Genomic DNA, 19,485 nt, shown 5'->3' with positions numbered 1-19,485 from the left:
AGAACTCCGTGCCAGCCAAGACTTGCTCCGAGAGCAGCTACAGCAAGCCAAGGAGGCATATAAACGGGCTGCGGACCGAAAGAGGCAAGAAGGCCCTCCAGTGCAGCCGGGGGATCAGGTGTGGCTCTCAACTCGCTACCTGCGCCGGCCTGGTCGGTCTCACAAGCTGGATGCACGGTTCATTGGACCCTACCCCGTCGTTGAACAAATAAACCCCGTCGCCTTCAGGCTCCAGTTGCCACCCCACCTCCGCATTCACCCCGTGTTTCATCGCTCCCTCCTTGTTCCGGCTGCACCCCCTTACCCAGCTCGGACTCCTTCCCCACCGCCGCCACCACCAGTGTTGGTGGATGACGAGGAAGAATATGAGGTGCGCCAGATCCTGGACTCCCGGTACCATCGTGGAGGCCTCCAGTACCTGGTGGACTGGGAGGGATACGGCCCAGAAGACCGGTCTTGGGAGCCCGAGGACAATCTTCATGCCCCGGACTTGGTGCACCAGTTCCACAACGACCACCCCGACCTTCCAGGTCCCTCGACGGAGGGGGGCCCTGGGGGGGGGGATAGTGTCATGGGTGCTGGGGACCCTTCAGAGGAAGTTGAGTCTGATGAGGAAACTGTGCCCCTGCCACCTGCACCAGTGCCCCTGCCTCCTGCTGGAGAAGATCCCAGCCCCCCTGCCTCGCCCTCTCGGGTGGCTCGTGTGCGTGACCGCCTCCGGCAGGACCTCAGGGATCGGAGGAGGGCGGCACGCTCACAAGCAAGACGCTCCCTGAGCCCTGAGTTCTGAGAGGATTCTGGCCCTTCTAAGAGCAAGGATGCTTGAGTGGTAACAGGATCCTGGCTGCCTCCCTGAGCCAGCAATTAGCCCAAACGGGCAACAGCCAGCAGAGGGCTATATAGCTGTGGGCTTTGGGAGGAAGCTTTGTGGAAGCAACTAGTCATCTCCCTGACATTCTAGCATCCACTCCGGCTTGACTTTGGTTCCTGACTCCCTGACTTTGGCTTTGGACTTCTGGACTCCCTGACCTCGGCTTCTGGACCTCAGACCTGCGATACTTCTACAGTGATTCGGATTTGGCGCCTCGGACCCTCCTGCTTACTGGCTACAGACCTCGGACTGCCTCTGGACTTTGCCTGACCCGGCCCCAGCCGTGACACAATCACAAATGATTCCTATGAGAAGGAAAAACTGGACACGTCTAAAGAAACCAAGGTGGCTCCATAAACAGCTCTCCAAAGACTTGAGAAATAAAAGAGACTCATTTAGGAAATTGAAGGAGGGTCTTATAACCAAAGACAAATATAAACAAATAACCAGTGCTTGTAGAGAAAGAGTTAGGAAAGCTAAAGCTCAGTATAAGCTGAGACTAGCAAGAGATGCTAAAAACAAAAAAAAAAGGATTTTTTTTATGTTCAAAGTAAGAAAAAGAGCAAGGACATGGTAGGCCCATTGCAAGGACAGGAAAGTGAAATTGTAACAGGTAATGAAGAGAGGGCAGAACTGCTGAATTTTTGCTTTTTTCGCAGTCTTCTCTTGTGAGGGAAACAGTGCTCAACATGACAAAAACAGAACATATGATGAAGGAATGGAGCCACAGCCTAGGATCGGCATGGGGTAGTATATAAAAAATGAAACTAAGTCCTCAGGGACAGATGAACTGCACCCAAAGTTACTAAAAGAACTTGCAGATATAATTTCTGAGCCTCTGTCCATCATTTTCGAGAATTCTTGGAGAGCAGGCAGATTTTGAGGAGGGCCAGAAGGGTTGCATTAGTGCTTAGTTCTTGTGGCCTTTTTTTACGCACACAGGGAAATGCTGATTGCCACTTTGGGTCCATCAGCAATTTTTCTCCAGGCCACTTTGGCAAGGGATCCTGGAGGTTTTTGCCATCTTCTGGGCATGCAGCAGGGGTCACAGGGGATGTATGGGGGTGGTATCTTTGACGCTCCTGAATTGTGCAGAGAGTTGAACTAGATGACCCTGGAGGTCCCTTCCAACTTTACGATTCTATATAATCTATATAATCATCCTGCTGCAAGTTTTCCAGGCTTCTTCAAAGTTGCATAGTAGAGTACTAGATATTGCTACAGGAGAAAAGAGCAGATATGAGGCTACTGTTTGGTAGGAAATCACACATTTTGACTGTGTTCAGTACTGATATTTGGCCATTACTCCTGCCGCCCCCCATTTTACTTAGAATCTTCTTTATTTAAAAATGTTTTCACTTTTGTCTCCTGCTCTCATTTAAAGCCATCTGGATTCTATGAAAAATGCATCACAGGAGAGCTCTAAAATGTTCCACAAATGCAAGTCCAGTTAGAGATGGATGGTGTCATGTGTGTTCTACTAAGTCCACCAGAACCATCATCAATTTCCAGAGACTACTTCCCCATGTTTGCTGCAGCCCTGGCATGCAACTAAGGCCTTTGTGGCAATTCCTGAAGAGATGACTATCTATCAACAATGCCAACCGAAGCTTTTCCCTTAGAAACTTCCTGCCACAAAAGATTGACAGTCAAGTTAAGCTTTAATGTTGAAAAAGTATTCATTTGAGGTATACCAGCAAAGCAGGTGGCCCTTGGAAGGAGCGCAGAAAGAACCCCACGGCACCTTGCACAGATTTAATATACACTACACAAGCCCACTACATTGACTGACTGTCACCATCTTTCCAACCACAACAAGAACCGGCTGGTTTTTGACAAAGATCTGATAGCCATTATATATTCCCAAATAACTTAGCCCTGAAGTCCTTTTATTGCAGTCTTTCAACCTGAAATCCTTTCCGTACCTCCTCACCATCACAAACCTTAGTAAAACTCCCTGAGTAGCTAGTATGTGGTTAGAGAGAGGAAACTATGCTTGTTTGCATGGAATCTGCCATTTCCTCCCTGCCAAAACACTTGTTTAAAAAGTCATGTAATATCTCTATTAGACTGTAAATGCAATTGACAAGGAAATGGCCTACTGGCGATGCATTACCTTTGTGGCAGTGCCAACCAGCCTGCAGCAAAATAGCATACAGAATAACTTCAGTATGCATTCCCAAGTAACAAAACAATGTTTTACGTAAATACCACAGAATCTAAGCAAGATCCAGAAAAAGCAATGAAGATTTGCCCAAGCTTTCATGCTTGCCTATACCAATTGAATGTCTTAACTACAACAAAAAAGAAAAGCATCTACATATGTCCAGGAGTCTTGTGAAGTTGGATCGTATAACACTGAGAAAACTATCACAACCAAAATCTGTGTATTTCTTCTTAACCACTGTAACAACTGCCTAATAAAAATTAAGAAAAACTGTACAGTATCAAATATACAAAAGAATATTAACTGCATACAAACCCTTAAAACCAGAACACAAATTATTAACAAGAATATAGATTCAATTTGAGCCAGAATTGCTATCGTATAAGTGTTTTTGCCCTTTGATATCATACATTTGATTAAATTAAAAGAATTTTAAAAGTTCACAACCCTCAACTAAAAACAACGATGTTCCGTTTATATGCAGCTATTTTCACGCTTATAAACCCTTTGCTGCTAATTTGGCTCTTACCTTTCATTACCTAGTGCAACTATAGACAATTATGTCAAAGTTATCCCAGATGTAATGTGAATGATATCATCAAATTTAAAAAGCAACGTTATCATTAAATATAAATAATCTGTAATCATAACATTTCCCAAGGATGACCATGTACACAAACTATACCTAATTTTTTATAACCAATAATCCACTTCTTTACCTGAAAATCAAGGTTTGCATACCAAAAACTAAATTTACAGGTTAGCATATTATCAGCATATATACATATGATAACACTTTAAAACATTAGTTTAGTAATCTAGCATTAATTGCCAAGTATTAGAAAAACACATTTAACTTGTCTTTTTCGTTTTTTTAGTCTTTTTAATTAGTGCTAGATTACCCATGGAGAGTACCACATTCTTGTGTCCTAACTGTTATGACCAGCAATAACAATTAACAAGCCAGCACAGTTTGAAGATGTCACCAAAATGCCAGGAAAGTAAACCTGACAATGAATTTTAATGCCATCAGGAATACTGCCACATCTGTGTGGCTTGAAAATCAAAGTCACTAAAGGCCATAAGGAACTGAAGCCAGTGGCTACAGACTGGAAGGCAGAAAGTCAGCAGCAGCCTCCACCAAAGACAACACACAGAAAGGAGGCCTCACAGGCATCTCTACCATTGGGGCAAAGAAACACAAAATAACTGAAGAGCCGCCTCAATAGCTCAAGCCTGTTCTCTAAATAAGGGAGATGTTTTGTTTAAAAGTCTGAAGGAAGCTTGTGTGTCCACACAGCCCTTGGTGGAGACAGAAATAACACATCCAGTGAGGTTCCCTCTGGGCTGAGGGCTGAGTAGGTTTTTTAATATAACCTTTCTATGGAACGTAAGTCTGAACTATGTACTGTTCCAATGATCTTGTTTAGAAACGATCAGCTCTCTGGTTCTAGGAAGATGCTGCATCTCCAAATTCATTAACCTTTCTTTCAATATCCCACAAAGAAATATAGTGGGAGTTCAAAAGGGAAATGGAAGAGTACCAAATACACCCAATTCCTGGCTGGAGAAGGATCACAGCAAGTTAGAATCACCAGAAAGACTCAACTGCCCCTATTCTAATTTCTAAGTAAGGATTTAGATTGCCTATCTTCCCAAGATAGGGAATGCTTAAAAAGGTAAAGGTGCAAACACCTTTCATTTCCAACTCTGGGGTGGCGTCACATCACAACATTTCATAGCAGACTTTTTATGGTGTGGTCTGCCACTGGCTTCCCCAGTCATCTACACTTTACCCCCAGCAAGTTGGGTGCTCATTTTACCAACCTTGGAAGGACAGAAGGCTGAATCAACCCTGAGTTGGCTACCTGAACCCAGCTTCTACCGGGATCGAATGCAGGTCGTGAGCAGAGCTTGGACTGCAGTACTGCAGCTTTACCACTGTGCGCCACTGGGCTGACAGCATACAACAACAGCTCTATTATTAAAAATACATATCCACTAAATCAGACCCAAGTGGCTTGCTATACTGAAGTGAGGACTGCTTAAACACACACACAAAAACAACACACCAATTAGATAAGCAAACATCAAAATATCTTTCGTGACATTAAATATGACTACAGTTTAAAAAATGACTACAGTTTCATTAGAAACAATATTTTAACTCCTGCCTGCAAGCAACCACTTGGCATGCATCAGTTCTTTCATTGCCTAGTGGAAATAATTATCTTATGCAGTATAAAATACTATGCATCAGATTAGCACAGCTTTATTTTTACTGAGCCAAATGACGGCAGTGTCCCCTACCACTGTACAATTCATGCTTCACCATAGTGAGTCAGTGTGAAGTTGTCGGTTTGATTAGCTGTTGAACACCCAGCACCAGTTCCAGTCATTTTCAGATGACAATCTACCTTCGTTCTCCCAAAGAAATCAGCTGAACAGAAGTTACAAAGAAAGTGTCTCCAAGTTTGAAGTTATAAATACAGGATTCTTACCCGCATTGGATGGATATCAGCATAGGGTGGTTTTCCTTCAGCCATCTCTATTGAAGTAATGCCAAGGGACCAAATGTCTGCCACACAATTATAGCCAATCTCCTGTATTACTTCTGGAGCCATCCAAAAAGGAGTACCTATGACGGTATTGCGTTTTGCCATTGTATCCTGTAATTACATGATCAACCAGTTTAACACATGAGGGGATTTTCTTTTGGCTTCCACAGTTGAATTAATACTATTATGCAAAGGTGTTGACAAAGCTCAGCAATAAACTGCTTTAAAATGTGGAAAATCAACCCTGGCATTGCCTACTTTAAAAAGATGAACATTACCTGATTGGTTTTGAAGTAGTCTCTGCCTTCTATTTTTGGAACAAATTCCAGTATGCATATCTATATATAACCGCACATTATAATCTTATAGAAATGTGCATTGAGTTGGATCCAAAGCTCCTATTCTCTTAACAGTGGGGCCCCCCTTCAGTTCAAGAAGCCATGCTCCAAAAGAAAGATTCATCATGTCCACTGAATTGAGGGGGGGGGGTGTTGAAATTCAGTGCATATACATGGTAAACATGTTTGTGAGCACATACAACACAGAGACATAGGTACAAGAAAATTGGGGCTGGCTACAGCTCCCTGCTATGTGTACAATGTGCAAAATAGTCCTAACAGTGCTAAATCTGTTCATCTGTGATCCTCTGTGGATCTGTGACAGCCAATACCTTTTTTTTTTCACCACAAAGTCCATTTAACAAACAGAGTACAAGTATGCCACTCAAAAATTAGTCTCTCTAGATCGGGAGTGAAAATTGTCACCTTATTTTTTACAAGTTGTACAAAGTTAACTTTTTCAGAAAACATAAATATGTGGCAACACAAGCATTCAGATCATGACAATATGTTTAAAGTCAACCCTCCTGGTTGAAGGGCTTGGCGGAACACATCTCAGTTAGACTGAGATCCTGAACACTCATGCAAATCCACTGGAGATGGTCTTTATTAAGGAGGGTTTCCATATGCAAGAGAATCTTTTCCTCTCTTGTAATAGCAGATTCTCATTCCATCTCATAAGTAGCAAGTACTATGGAATCTTCTTTATGACCAGTGCACTCTCTTTTAGGATATAACCCACAGGCTTTATACTTACAGTTAACTGTCCAGCCACTCCGAAGTCAGCTAATTTGGCATGCCCTTCTGTGTTTAGGAGGATGTTTCCGGCCTTAATATCTCTATGAATTTTTCTCATGAAGTGCAAATATTCAAGTCCTTTAAGCGTGGATTTAAGAATGGTTGCAATTTCATCTTCTGTGAGCTACGAGGAAACATAAATAACCAGCCATTTTTTCCATTTCTGTATGTACACACACACTGATTGCACACTTACATAAACAACCTGAAAGTCTAAGAAAGGATAACACAAAATTATGCAAACTGCCTTATAATTATTATTTACACAGCATGCAACATGCTTTACAAGGAAAGGAAGCCCCATCAAGGCAATCCAATCCTGCAATCCAATCCGCATGGCGTGACCTCCTTGAGCTCAAGAAGGATCCCACAGAAGTCAAAAAGCATTAAACAAGCACAAAAGAGGCTTGATCTATAGAGAACAAATTGTAGACCAAGAACCTGAATGACTCCAACATGGAGTAAAGGTTTAAAAACCTCTTGTGCATTAACAAATTAATTTTTTGCCAAGACAGAAAACTGTGTTTATTAAAATATTTACATCCCACCCTTCTCTGAATGCCTAGCCACCACAAAAAATGCCATGTGATGATGCAGTGGTTTTGGTTGTATAGGTATAGCACACAGTAGGACAATGTCCCACTACTAACCCACAATCCTTGCGAGTGTCCTTACAAATACAATTAATATCACCTTCGACAGATATTTAGACTGCTGGACACCTCCTTTTATTTCAGGGTTTAACTGCAAAGCCTACCATCAAGACTTCTCCTAAATGTAGGTAATCAGGAATTTAATTCCAAACACTTTATTTAACATTTCCAAATGAAGCTCTAGGGCTTCTTCATTGGACTATGTGGCCTTGAGGATGAGACTCTTATAATTCTAGAGAATACATTCTCTGGAAATCCTTCTTCAGGTAAAAGATCCCCCAAAGCTTATATTACCCTAGTAAGAGCCATGAAACGCTTATATTACCCTTGCAAGAGCAATTGCAGTAAGTATCCAGGGGGGAATATATTCCACACCTTGCACCAAAATAAAACTTTTTAAGCAGTCACAGGGTCAGAGAAATGAACACCTTCTAGTATCTTGGAATAGGGGAAATGTGCACCAAGGAGCAGCCTTTGCCAACAAACCATTAAAATAAGAGACATTTTGTGTAAACCTGCTAGGTGGGAGAATACAGAACATGTTCTGAATATGCAATGCTATCAGAGAAGCTGTATTAGAATAGTTCTCTCAGGACCCTGGAGAGCTACTGCCACTCTGAGTAGACCTGGAGCAGAGAGAAGCTTGCAATGTCCAGCCATTTCGCATTTTCCTAGATTCAGAGCATTTTATATTTTTAGTTTATATTTTTAGTTTCTGCCATGATCTTTGTGCTTTTCCTGATGTTTTATTTTTAAAACTGCATTGCCAAATCCCATTACTGCCCCACCTTTCCATTTTAGGCAGGCATCTTTTAAGGGTAGGGGGGAATTGTCAAATAAAGACTGTTAAACAAAAATTGCAAGAATGTTATTGTTTTAAGCATGTTTGTATTTTAAGTTTAAAAAGTAATATCTCTGTGTTCGTCTGTGTCCTTTATAAAGTTTATCTCTCCAGTATCTGGCATGACATTTTATGACACAAATGACCTTGCCCGAGAAAGTCCCATTTATGTCAGATCCAGCCCTCATAAACAAATAAGTTCAACACCCCAATTTACAGTTTTGTTTTTAAAAGAAGACTCCATCTCATACTTACCCTGGATATTTGTTTATTTACTTCATTTATACCCTGCCTTTCTCCCCAATAAAGACCCAAAACAGCTTACATCATTCTCCTCTCCTCCATTTTATCCCCACAACCACCCTGTGAGGTAGGTTAGTCTGAGAGTGTGTGACTGGTGAGCTTCCACAACAGAGCAGGGTTTCAAACCTGGGTCTCCCAGATCCTAGTCCAACATTTTAACCAGTACATCACACTGACTCTCACTGGACATATTAATTGAAAATCCCAACAACAAGAATCATAAAGACTTGGTTCTTCAGGTTTAAAACAAAAACCTAAAGGTCTAATTAGTTTATAAATACACTGTGACAGTTCTTCAACAAAAACAAAAAAGGCTTTAATTTTCATCAACCAAACAGGAAAATAATGAAAAACAACTTTATACATGTACTGATGCTAGTTACAAACATTAAAATATTAAAACAATATTTCAATGTTTAATGTTATCTTTTATATACATTTTATTCCTTAAACAGACTATAAAAGCTGTGCTCCCCTTTTCCTTCAAAACAGTATTTCCATATGCAAGTGTTCAAAAAGCATCAATGTTTAGTTGCTTTTAATCCTTAAATGCACTTACTGAATCAAAATATTCTCCTGTGATAATTTCTTTTCTGTGTAACAGAACACTATTCAACACTTAGCAACATGGAGAAGAGTAGAAGGACTGCACCCGAACCTTCCTCCCTCTTGCTTACTCAACTGAATGACAACATCCTGTAGGTCTTTGTCTCTTGTGAGCCTGTGGGTCAAGGCCTGGGCCTTTGCCTAAGGAACAACCTACCAGCTCCCACTTCATGTTCCCAGCCTGTACTAGATACCCCAAAACTGGAAGTTATTTCACTCTAAAAGATCAGGGTCAGAATCTTGGAGCAAATCTGAATCATGTCCCACTTTCCAATAAATAGGGGAGTCAGCAGCCAGGAATGAGTTTTATCAATTACAGCTGGTATGTCAGCTGTGCCCTCTCCTGGATAGTAAGAATTTAGCAACCACCATCCATGCTTTTAACAACTTTACAAGCAACTTATGGCAATGTACTGCTCCTGATGAAGCTGTAGCAACTTGGCTCTTAATGGAGATAAACTGCTCCAGAGATATAATTGACATAACCATACAAATATCATTTCCCTGCCAGCTTGCTTCAGAGTCCAACTCAAAAGGCTGTCTGTCTTCATTAAACCTGTTTATAGCTTAAACAGAGTTCTAATAAACATCTCCACAAAGAACTCAACAAATTTCATTTTAAAATGGTCAGTAGTTAAAAGTGACACCTTTGTAGAGAAGTTTTCAACAGGAATATCACATCTCAATAAGAAAATTTTCAGATGTATCGCAACATCATGTTAATCAATAACTGCATTCCACATAAGCAGACTTACTGTTTTATTCCGCAATCTAATTATGTCCGAGACAGAACCAGCTCCACAGTATTCCATAACAATCCACAGGTCTGTGTTCTTAAAATAGCTGCCATAGTACTTGACAACATATGGGCTAAACACAAAGAAACACTGCTGTCAGTATTCAGAAACAAAATAGCAAGAATATTAAGAATCCAGTGGAAGTCCTACTTGAACCAGAAGCTGGCAGCTTTCACCCACCAAGCAACCGGATAAATGTGAAGTTCCAATTAGATCTTCAGAATGGGGAAGGAGGAGAGTAAAAAAGTTGTGGTATCATAAAAAGCACACATCTTATTCATTCTATCCTGCATACTCATTAATAACTCTCTTTCATACTATGTAACTAAATGACGAAGACAAATAAGAGAAGTTCCCAAACTTGTCCCAGCACCCCCAAGCTGAACTAAATTTCAAATTGGAAGTGGTATATTGCACCAGGCTCTGAAGAACAAGCAGTTAAGATTCAGATAAGCATTTCAAAAGTCAAAGAGTCACTGGCACCACTCCACAATCTACTTATCTGACCAACAGCTGGCAAATCTTGGTGGTTTTTTAAAGAACACTTTTCTCCTTCCCCCATCCTGTTTTTCCCCCACTGAACATCGAACCTGAATAAGATAACTTAGGTTGGATTATTACTGCTTTGTTCTTTATGTTGGTCAAATGAAAGGTATAGAACAAAACAGAAGACCTCATGAGGAATTAACAGGGCAGCAAGCATGAAAAATTATGAATATTACAAAATAGCAAGAATTTTTGTAAATTCATGAGAATCAGAGATCATATTTTTCTCTGTAAAGATATCAGGAATGAGGTTAGAACAAGCCATGGCTCAACAGCATTTGTCTGGCATACAGGTCTCAGGTTCAATGCCTGGCATCTCCACTTAAAAAGATCAGGCACGAGTTGATATAGAAAACCTCTGCCTGAGATCCTGGAGAGCCACTGCCTGTCTGAGTAAACAATACTGACTTTCAGGGCTTTTTTGTAACAGGAGCTCCTTTGCATATTAGACCTCACACCCCTGATGTAGCCAATCCTCCAAGAACTTACTCTTAGTACAAAGCCTATTGTAAGCTCCAGGGCCTACTGTAAATATTTTAGACTTATTCTCTATTTTATCTTAGTACCGGGCCTACTGTAAATATTTTAAATGATGCATTTATATGAAGATACAATTCCCATCCTGTTTTGTTACATTCTGGGATGTTTCACACATGAAAATTTCTCATGAATCTGATGATAAAACGAAGTTACTCTGAGTCCCGTTATTTGTTAATATCAGCCATGCATGCTGTATTGTTTTGGTTTTACACTGGCAATACAATTAGTTCCTTATGGTCATGTTTTGATTTGTTCTGTACTGCTTGCATTAAGGACCTGCTCCTCTCCCCACCCACCCCCACACACCAATAAAAAGAATTACACAACTGAATGTAGTTTTACAGAGACCATACTGTAACTCTGTGCCTGAGCAGTAAAGTAAAGACAACAGCTTGCTTGCATCTCACTGAAGATGCCTGCAAGACCAGACCTAAAAATTACAGCCTAAAAATATGTGCCTTTGATAATTTTTAAATTTTATAACATCTAACCTGATGAAGAGGTGTGGGAAATTGTTATCTCCAAGGACAGGATATGTTTAGCTCCTGGTGCCACCACCACATATATAAGCAGGGTTTTCAAGGAGAAAAAATGCAAGAACTTATGGCTTCCTTCCTCTCTAGTTCAAGGATCTCCTTTTCCAAGTTTTAGTGTTCACTTTATCCTCCACTAATGAGTCAAGCACAAGACTTACTCCTGGCATATTAGAATCAATCAACAGCACATCTCAAGTGCTGTTCAACAAGCATCAAACTCCAGCTGGTACATACACCAATTTCTTGAAGGAATGACTATAATAAAATCTATTTCATCCATCCTTATCAGAGATACATGATGTACTTTAAACTTTACTATTCCAAGGAAACAATATTTTGGAACAATCACCACAACAAATCCTGAAGAACTCATGGTAAAGATTAACAAGCTACCATAAAAAAAAAGATTAAATGCCTGCCAAAGCGTATGAGCTATGCAAATTTGTAGAGTCGAGCAACATTCTTGCAAAACCTAATTCATGTTCTCTTTAGTCCTACTTTTACTAGTGTGTGTGTGTCTCTAGACATCTGTAATGTTTCCATATAGATCTTCACTGATGTAGAAGAAACTTTATTAAAAGGGGGAAACGCCCCACACGGAAACACTTTACAAAGGTACATCCTCATCTTTCTTTGGCACCTGTCACTGCCCATCTTGGCCATGGAAGGAAGCCCCTCTTAAGCACTTGTATGCCATTACAATTGGGCAATAGGAAGATCCACCCATAAAGTTTCTACTAGGGTTACCAACCTCCAGGAGACACCTGGAGATCTCCCACTATTACACTTAATCTCCAGACTATCAAGATCAGTTCCCCTGGAGAAAATACCTGATTTGGAGGGCAGACTATGGCGTTATACCCGGATGAGGTCTCACCCCCTTCTCAAACCCTGCCCTCCCTAGGCTCCACCCCCCAAATATCCAAGTATTTCCCAACCCAAAACTGGCAACTCATTTTTACACATGCAACATTTTGAAGTTAATGCCAAACTATTCTTTGGTGATATGTGAACAAGCCTCAGAAATATGCACCCTCCCCTTCCTCTCATGTTTGCAAATCCCCTCCTGCCCTTCCTGTTCATAAGGAAACCAGAGTTTGACACTGCCTGGTTTGTACGCAAACTTGCGTTGTGCAGAAACCATAGTTTGCCCAGTTGACATATTAAGTGTTTGCAAACAAACAGGAAAAGAGAAAGATACACAGTAGATAAGGGAAAGAGGAAGGAATGTGCAATAATTAATAGCTCATGTGCAAAATTCTGGTTTATAATTTGCCATTTTAAACTGGATCCAATGCACCAACCCAGGCCAGGGGGAAGCGATGTGCTACAGATCAAACAAGCTCCTGCATCTCAAGCCCTCATTAACCAAAACTTTCCTCCATTGTTAACTAAAATAAAGCTGGGAGAAGGGGAGAATGATGAAAGAGAGAAGAGCTGGAAACTTTACCAGCATACCCTATCTGCCCAGAACTGTAAAACAGAATGGATTAGAAACATAAAGAACATTTATGTGGAACATTATATCCAGACAGCTCAGAATTAGTGCAGCCATATTCCCGGGGAAGGAGAAATTAATCTGAAACAAATATCAAGTGTCCAGCCCCAAGACACCAACTCCCCTCTCCCAAGTATGCATGGCAATCTCACACAGGATAGCTTCAGAATCACAATGGCAATTCCAAGTGCCAATGTCTACATAACAAAGGCTATCAACAGACACACTGAACCACAGTTATATAGATATCTTAGCTAGTAGGCCAAAAGGGATGCAGGGGGGAAGGGGGATAAAAGCAGCAAGGCTATAACCCAACAACACATGTTCATTTTCATAGTTTAAGCTGTAAAGACTTCTAAAAGCCTCTTTCAATTTCAGTTTGCATTTCTTTAAAAAATTATACTATTGACTAAAGGCTTTTAGAGATTTCAATAAAGTGGCAGAGTACTTGAAACAAGTGTTATGCATACCTGTCACACTGTTGCATTATAGAAATTTCTTTGATTATTTCCTGTAGGTCCGATTCAACAGGGACTTGCTTAATTGCCACAACCTGCCCAGATTCCTTGTGTATTGCTTTGAAAACGCTGCCATAAGACCTAGAGGCAGGGGTGGAAAAAAGACAGTACAGTCTGAGGTGCCTGCTAACAAGAACAATAGTGCCATGTCCATTAAAACCAGTATCAGGAAGGACCAATTGTTATCTTTGCAGCAGCTACATTTGCACTTATTGCAATGAACACCATAAAGTACTCCTCAAGAGGCTCCACCCTGTGAGGAATATGCCTTATTAGTTTAATTAGCATATTGTCAAAAGGCCCAAAGAAATAATTTTCCATGTTCTGATCAGTGGAGCATTAAGAACTGTTTATAATATTTGGGAACAACAAGATAAGACACAGAAACTCTTTCTTCACACACTTCATGAATTACAAGGAACTGTTTAGCTCTCCGTGTATTCATTTCACTGTAGCTCTTACATCCACAAATTTACCAACATCACTAGAAATGTATTCTTTGGGGAAATCTTCCAAGAAGATAACTCTTATGGAGAACTTCTTTAGAAACCCATATCCCTCCAAAAATTATTTAAGGGAACCAACACTGCTCCACAGCTGCAAAGATTAGGAAAATTTATTTCTCAACCCTATTACATATCCAGCTTTTCCAAGACTAATGGTTGTGATTAATGAGAGGGGCTTAAATGACTTTTTAAAAAACCTCAACAAGAGATTAATGTCTTTAGCACGGCAGAAAACAAGCAGCTTTTCCTGCCATTCCTAACTTGTGTATACTATCTTAGGACCTAACCATTACACTTCTGACCAGACACCAACAGATGTCACCAAAGAGTCTACTCACCCATATTAATACACAGACATGCATTTGGATTTCCATTTTTGCATCAATGAGTTCTCCAGTTATACATGTTTGATTTACATGTGCCTCCTATGACTTGTTTTTATAAATTCACAGGATTTGCCTAGTAATCCTTTCTATGTTTATCAGTTTCTTGTTTTGCATAATTTCCTTTTTTCCCCTCATAGGACACGAATACATTAATGGAATAGCAATACAACAATTATTTTTCTACTTTTGGGACTTTCCTCCCAGCTTAAATCATGTTACACCTCCTTCCTAAAAACATTTAGAACTACACATTGTCAGTTTCAATATAATTTACTTATAAAAACCTACTTGGGGAAAAAAGAGGTGCTGTACAATATAATTCCCTTCTAAATTATTGAATTACTTCATCCTTCTTTAAATGAATTGAAAATAAGAATTATCAGAGCAGGAGGCATCATGTTCTCCTTGGCTGTTAAGAAATGTTCTCATCATTCTTTACTTCTACAGACATTCAGCTGTATTGCTAAATATCATAAAAACTACTATTAGTACTACTTTCTTTTCTTTACAACTCCATATGTAACATCTGGCAGGGTAATACAATGCAGATTTATCTGTTCAAAGAAAACTGCTACCAATCACTAATTTTAGCAAAGCATCCCATTTTACCAAGGAAGACTGATACTTCTGAAGCATGCAGTTTGAAGACTTACTGTTAAGTTGGGGACAAAGGGCAGATCCACCTCTTTGCTTATACCAAAAAATGTAGCAACAGGAATCTAGTAATGGTAACCTGTTGCAAAGCTGAAGTGCCATCTCTGTACATTCTTACATCTTAATTGAGGCAGTTAACCAAATATTATATATCTACATGAAGCAGACTGATTTTTCAAGAATATTTCATGCACTTTAAAAACCAGTTAAATTGAAATCGTAAGTTTTTGTCAATTACAAATTAGGTTCCAGTACTGAGCCTGCTTTAGGGGAAGGGGAAGATATAAGATGAACAAAACAAACAAACAAACACTGCTTTGCTACATTTAATGCTTTGTTCATTTATAAGCACAATTCAAGAAGTGCATGTTTTAATGAAAAAATACTTACATTTTTGCCCTGTCTCTGATAAATATCAGTTCTCAACAGGCACATGTCCACAAGTACTATAGGTGTTTTTTCCTTGTGCGGAAGCAACAGCCATGCTAGAAATTGCTGCCAGTGAGAGGCACCATCACTTGCTATGCAAATATTATCTAACGTATACTGCTACAAAGGAAAGAAAAAGCATGCCCAGTGGGATACCTTCAGCCCCAACAGCAACAGAGCTGATCTCAGAGGTAAAACGTGCATGTAGAACCCAGTGGGAAAAGGCAGTTTGGAGCACTAAAAATGGCTGGTGGATACAGAAGTTGTCCCTTCACCACCACCCAAAACTGCACCTTCCCAAAGCTCTTTCCATATTTAAAAAAAAAAATGTTAGGCCTTCTATAACATTTGTATTTAACTTCTAGTTTATCTCTCAGCCCAAGATCTGCCTGGGTTACCTGGCTGTGAGCACTGCCTGAAGTGAGATTTCTACCTATGTTCAAGGTCAGTCACACTATGACCTGCATTTGTCTGATATTTGTTTGGAGTTTTCCCAGGTGCCCCACCTGCCCCACCACACACAGATTCCACATACCCTTCGCCAAGCTTCTCCAAGACATCAAAGACTTCTTCGGGCTGCTTAGTCAAGCTGTCTTCACTCAGCTTTTTTAGCTTGCTAACAGAAATAGTCAACAATTAGTAATTTGCAATCAAGTCGACAAAGTTAAAAACTTTTAATTTTTCTTTATTAAGAAATAAAGAAACTAAGGGGGAACAACATCTGATGATTTTAGCTCCACGGACATCAGTGAAGCTATAATATTTAAGCGGTTAAGGAACAGAACAGAGATTAACTGCAACTTGCAAGACAAAAAAACCCAATGGTACAAACAGACTGATCATTTGATTAAGCAAAAAGTTAACTGAAGGAGGCACAAAATATGGGGGCATAATGTAGGTAAGTAAGAGTGCTGCACAGAAATGAACCCCACACACACAGTTGTAATATATTTAGATTTCTAATTCTTAACAGAACTATTAACAAACTAATCGCCGAGAAGACAAGCAACCAAGCATGCAGCAGCATGAAAACTGAGACAAAAATGGGTGAGGGTGGGAGTCTGTGCTTCCTTGTCCATGTGGCATGAATGATTAAAGTAAGTATATGAAAACAGGTAGGGTAATAAAAATCTTTCTGGCTTAGTAGCTTTTATGAAATAAAACAGGAATCCAGCGACACCTTAGAGACTAATAAGATTTATTCCATCATAAGCTTTCACCAGGTAGGGTCCCCTTCATCAGATGCTTAAAGCATACATTCATCAGGCTGAAGAATTTACGTTAGGGGCCGCAAACAGAAAGGGAGGGGAGAGACACAAATGTTACAGAGAGATGCAAGTTTGAAACCAGATCCAGCCAAAACAGTAAACAGACTTGATAATGCTATTAATAATAAAATGTTGTGGATTTGCTTGCAATTGTATTCCTGTTGCTTCATGCTGCATTCCCATCAGCATGCCAGTGCGTGCCAATCTTATGAGGCCTTCTTGCACAACATGTGCTCCTGCTGACAAACTGGACAGTTATGACTTAGTCTTGGCAAAGAAGATGTGGCTTTTTTAAAAGACAGATAGAGATTAATATGAAGTACCACAATGTCCCCTATTGATTTGGAGGTCTCTGTTAGTAACCCTATACCTGGAAGTTCTAACATTCCAATTCCATCCTTATAAAATGTTCAAGGCTGGAAGAAAGACTGATCTTGTTCAAAGAATATCCTGCCATCTGACTTCAAATCACAATAGAGGACGCAGCCAGTTGTGTAAAAAGATTTGCCAACAGGTCAGAATGTTAGTAACTGGAACATAATTGCCTGTAGGGAATTAAATCAATCAGAGTGATGGATTCTACCAGATTTTCTGCTGGTGTAAAAAAAGGGAGAAGACCACTAAAAAGCCTATGCAAGAACCAACAGTACCACGGAATGGAATAAAGAGGAGAATTGTGTGAGGCTGAGTAAAAAAAAGCTGTCTAGATCCAGCCCTGTGACTCCCCTCCAGCAGAGAAAGACGTCATTCAAAACAGAAAGGCTCTCTACAAAAGAAAGACTGTCATCCAGAAAAATAAAATCATTCTCCTTTGAAGGAAGCAGGCCTCATTTGGGCAGGAGCTCACAGGAGCAGAGCTCTGGAACCCCTAAATTTTATTGTGCTCTTTCTTTCTTACCCCACCCCCCCTAATACTTGCTTCTGGCCTCCATAGTTCAAACCCGCTGTAAGAATTTTGCTGAACTCTAAGATCTGACAAACTTTCTAGTATTTTTCCCCGCAAAAAATTGGAAAATAACCAAAACATATAAAGCAGACAGATGGAAATATTCATCATGTCACTGTGGCCCCACAAGAGAAAGTAATTTTAAAAGTCTGATGGGAGTAAGGTTTGATTATGACAATTCAAGAAGCATTTTAAGGTAGATGCTCAGCTGATATAATTTAGTAAACCTTCCAGTAATGTCAGGGGTGTATTGGCATATGGAAATGAGTTACACAAATAAGTTGTGCTAATAAGCTCTGACACCTCTTTTTCTATGAAATGACCCCTGGAAGGAAGACTTAGCAGAAGAGCATCATAGAACTGAACTTAATAGAAGGGACTAACAGGATCCAAGCCTGGAAATTTAAATCCTAATATGTTTGTTGCTGGTACAGTACTATGGGTCAACATCTCTCTTAGATACCAATCATTCAACAGCAACATACACTAGCCCATGCTCTGGTACAGTGCATACTTTTTCAAACTAGTCTCCAGAAACTTGCAAGCTGATGACTTCAAGTAAATATACATAGGTTTACATTTTGCACAATGGTTTTAAAAGTACAAACACAAACAGGGCCTCCATGTTTTATGGATGGAAAATCCACAACCAGCTTCTTACATACTAGCACATTCAACCAGAATAGTACTGCCCACTCATGGAAATAAATATCTGTAAATGAGGAAAAATATCTATCCAAGTAAAAGCCAACACAGCACAAGTTGATCTCACTTCCCTTCCATATATGTACACCCCTAAGACTCTTGGCAGATATCTGCTTGCAACGCCAGAGGCTCCCTCATGAAATCAGGAAGTCAAATTGTTCTCAGAATCAATCACAGAAAAATTGTCCTGAAATCTTCTTGCAAGATATACATGCTGTTGGTACAAGGGGGGGGGGGGGCAGAGAGAGAACTACATAGGGCTAAGACTGAGCTTGATGCAGTACAACTCAGTTTTGACAAAAAAGTTCTGTCCACAAAAGAATCTGCTATTATCACAGCATGTTGTGGTACAAGATATGGCAAAGAGAGAGAGAGAAGACAGGCTATGCCAAACATGTTATCATTTCAAGCTGAAGAGCTCTCTAAGTCACTGCTAAGTACACGGCAGTTCTTCCTCACAACTTGAGTATTTCTCCTCCTATACTGCACAGCATTATTTGTTTTCCATGGTTGCAATCAACAATCTGGAAGATGCACTCCACTCCTCTCAATAATTGCTCAAAATATGGAGCCTAAAGTAGAAGTGTTTGCTGACTAAATATAGGCCTATACTACTGCTTCCATTCTGAATTTAAGCTGTACTTCAATTCTCTTCTCAATAACAGCTTATTTTACAGATTGTGCAATGACTACAGAGTTGGGCCTGAATTTCAGAAACCCAGGTTCAACTCCCACATATTTATGATACCAACTAAAGTCTAAACTAAAGGACTCAACATTTGTTCTAAAATCTAGTAGGCATCATGTCGGGGACCTCTGGTCTTCAGGATATCTGAATGTAGCCATGTATCATATTTCTTCAAATTGAAGAAGTCCAGGGCTTTCTTTGTAGCAGGGACTCCTTTGCATAATAGGCCACACACCCCTGATGTAGCCAGTCCTCCTGGAGCTTACAGTAAGCCCTGTACTAAGAGCCCTGTAAGCTCTTGGAAAATTGGCTACATCAGGGGTGTGTGGCCTA

The 19,485-nt window shown here is 40.1% G+C and overlaps 1 protein-coding gene across 1 annotated transcript in view; it reads right to left on the bottom strand.

The window, feature by feature from the left end:
* STK3 (serine/threonine kinase 3) overlaps positions 1-19,485 on the bottom strand; it is a 175,854-nt gene that overhangs the window by 145,614 nt on the left and 10,755 nt on the right. Inside the window, exons 2-6 of the mRNA XM_060243453.1 lie at positions 16,081-16,161; positions 13,523-13,651; positions 9,891-10,005; positions 6,692-6,856; positions 5,540-5,707 (exon numbers count right to left, since the gene is read on the bottom strand). Coding sequence (XP_060099436.1) covers positions 5,540-5,707; positions 6,692-6,856; positions 9,891-10,005; positions 13,523-13,651; positions 16,081-16,161 — 658 coding nt within the window. The remainder of the gene's footprint in view (positions 1-5,539; positions 5,708-6,691; positions 6,857-9,890; positions 10,006-13,522; positions 13,652-16,080; positions 16,162-19,485) is intronic.

This window comes from Heteronotia binoei, chromosome 7 (genome assembly GCF_032191835.1).
Source record: "Heteronotia binoei isolate CCM8104 ecotype False Entrance Well chromosome 7, APGP_CSIRO_Hbin_v1, whole genome shotgun sequence".
NCBI lineage: Eukaryota > Metazoa > Chordata > Lepidosauria > Squamata > Gekkonidae > Heteronotia > Heteronotia binoei.
This window is presented reverse-complemented; position numbering and strand designations above follow the sequence as displayed.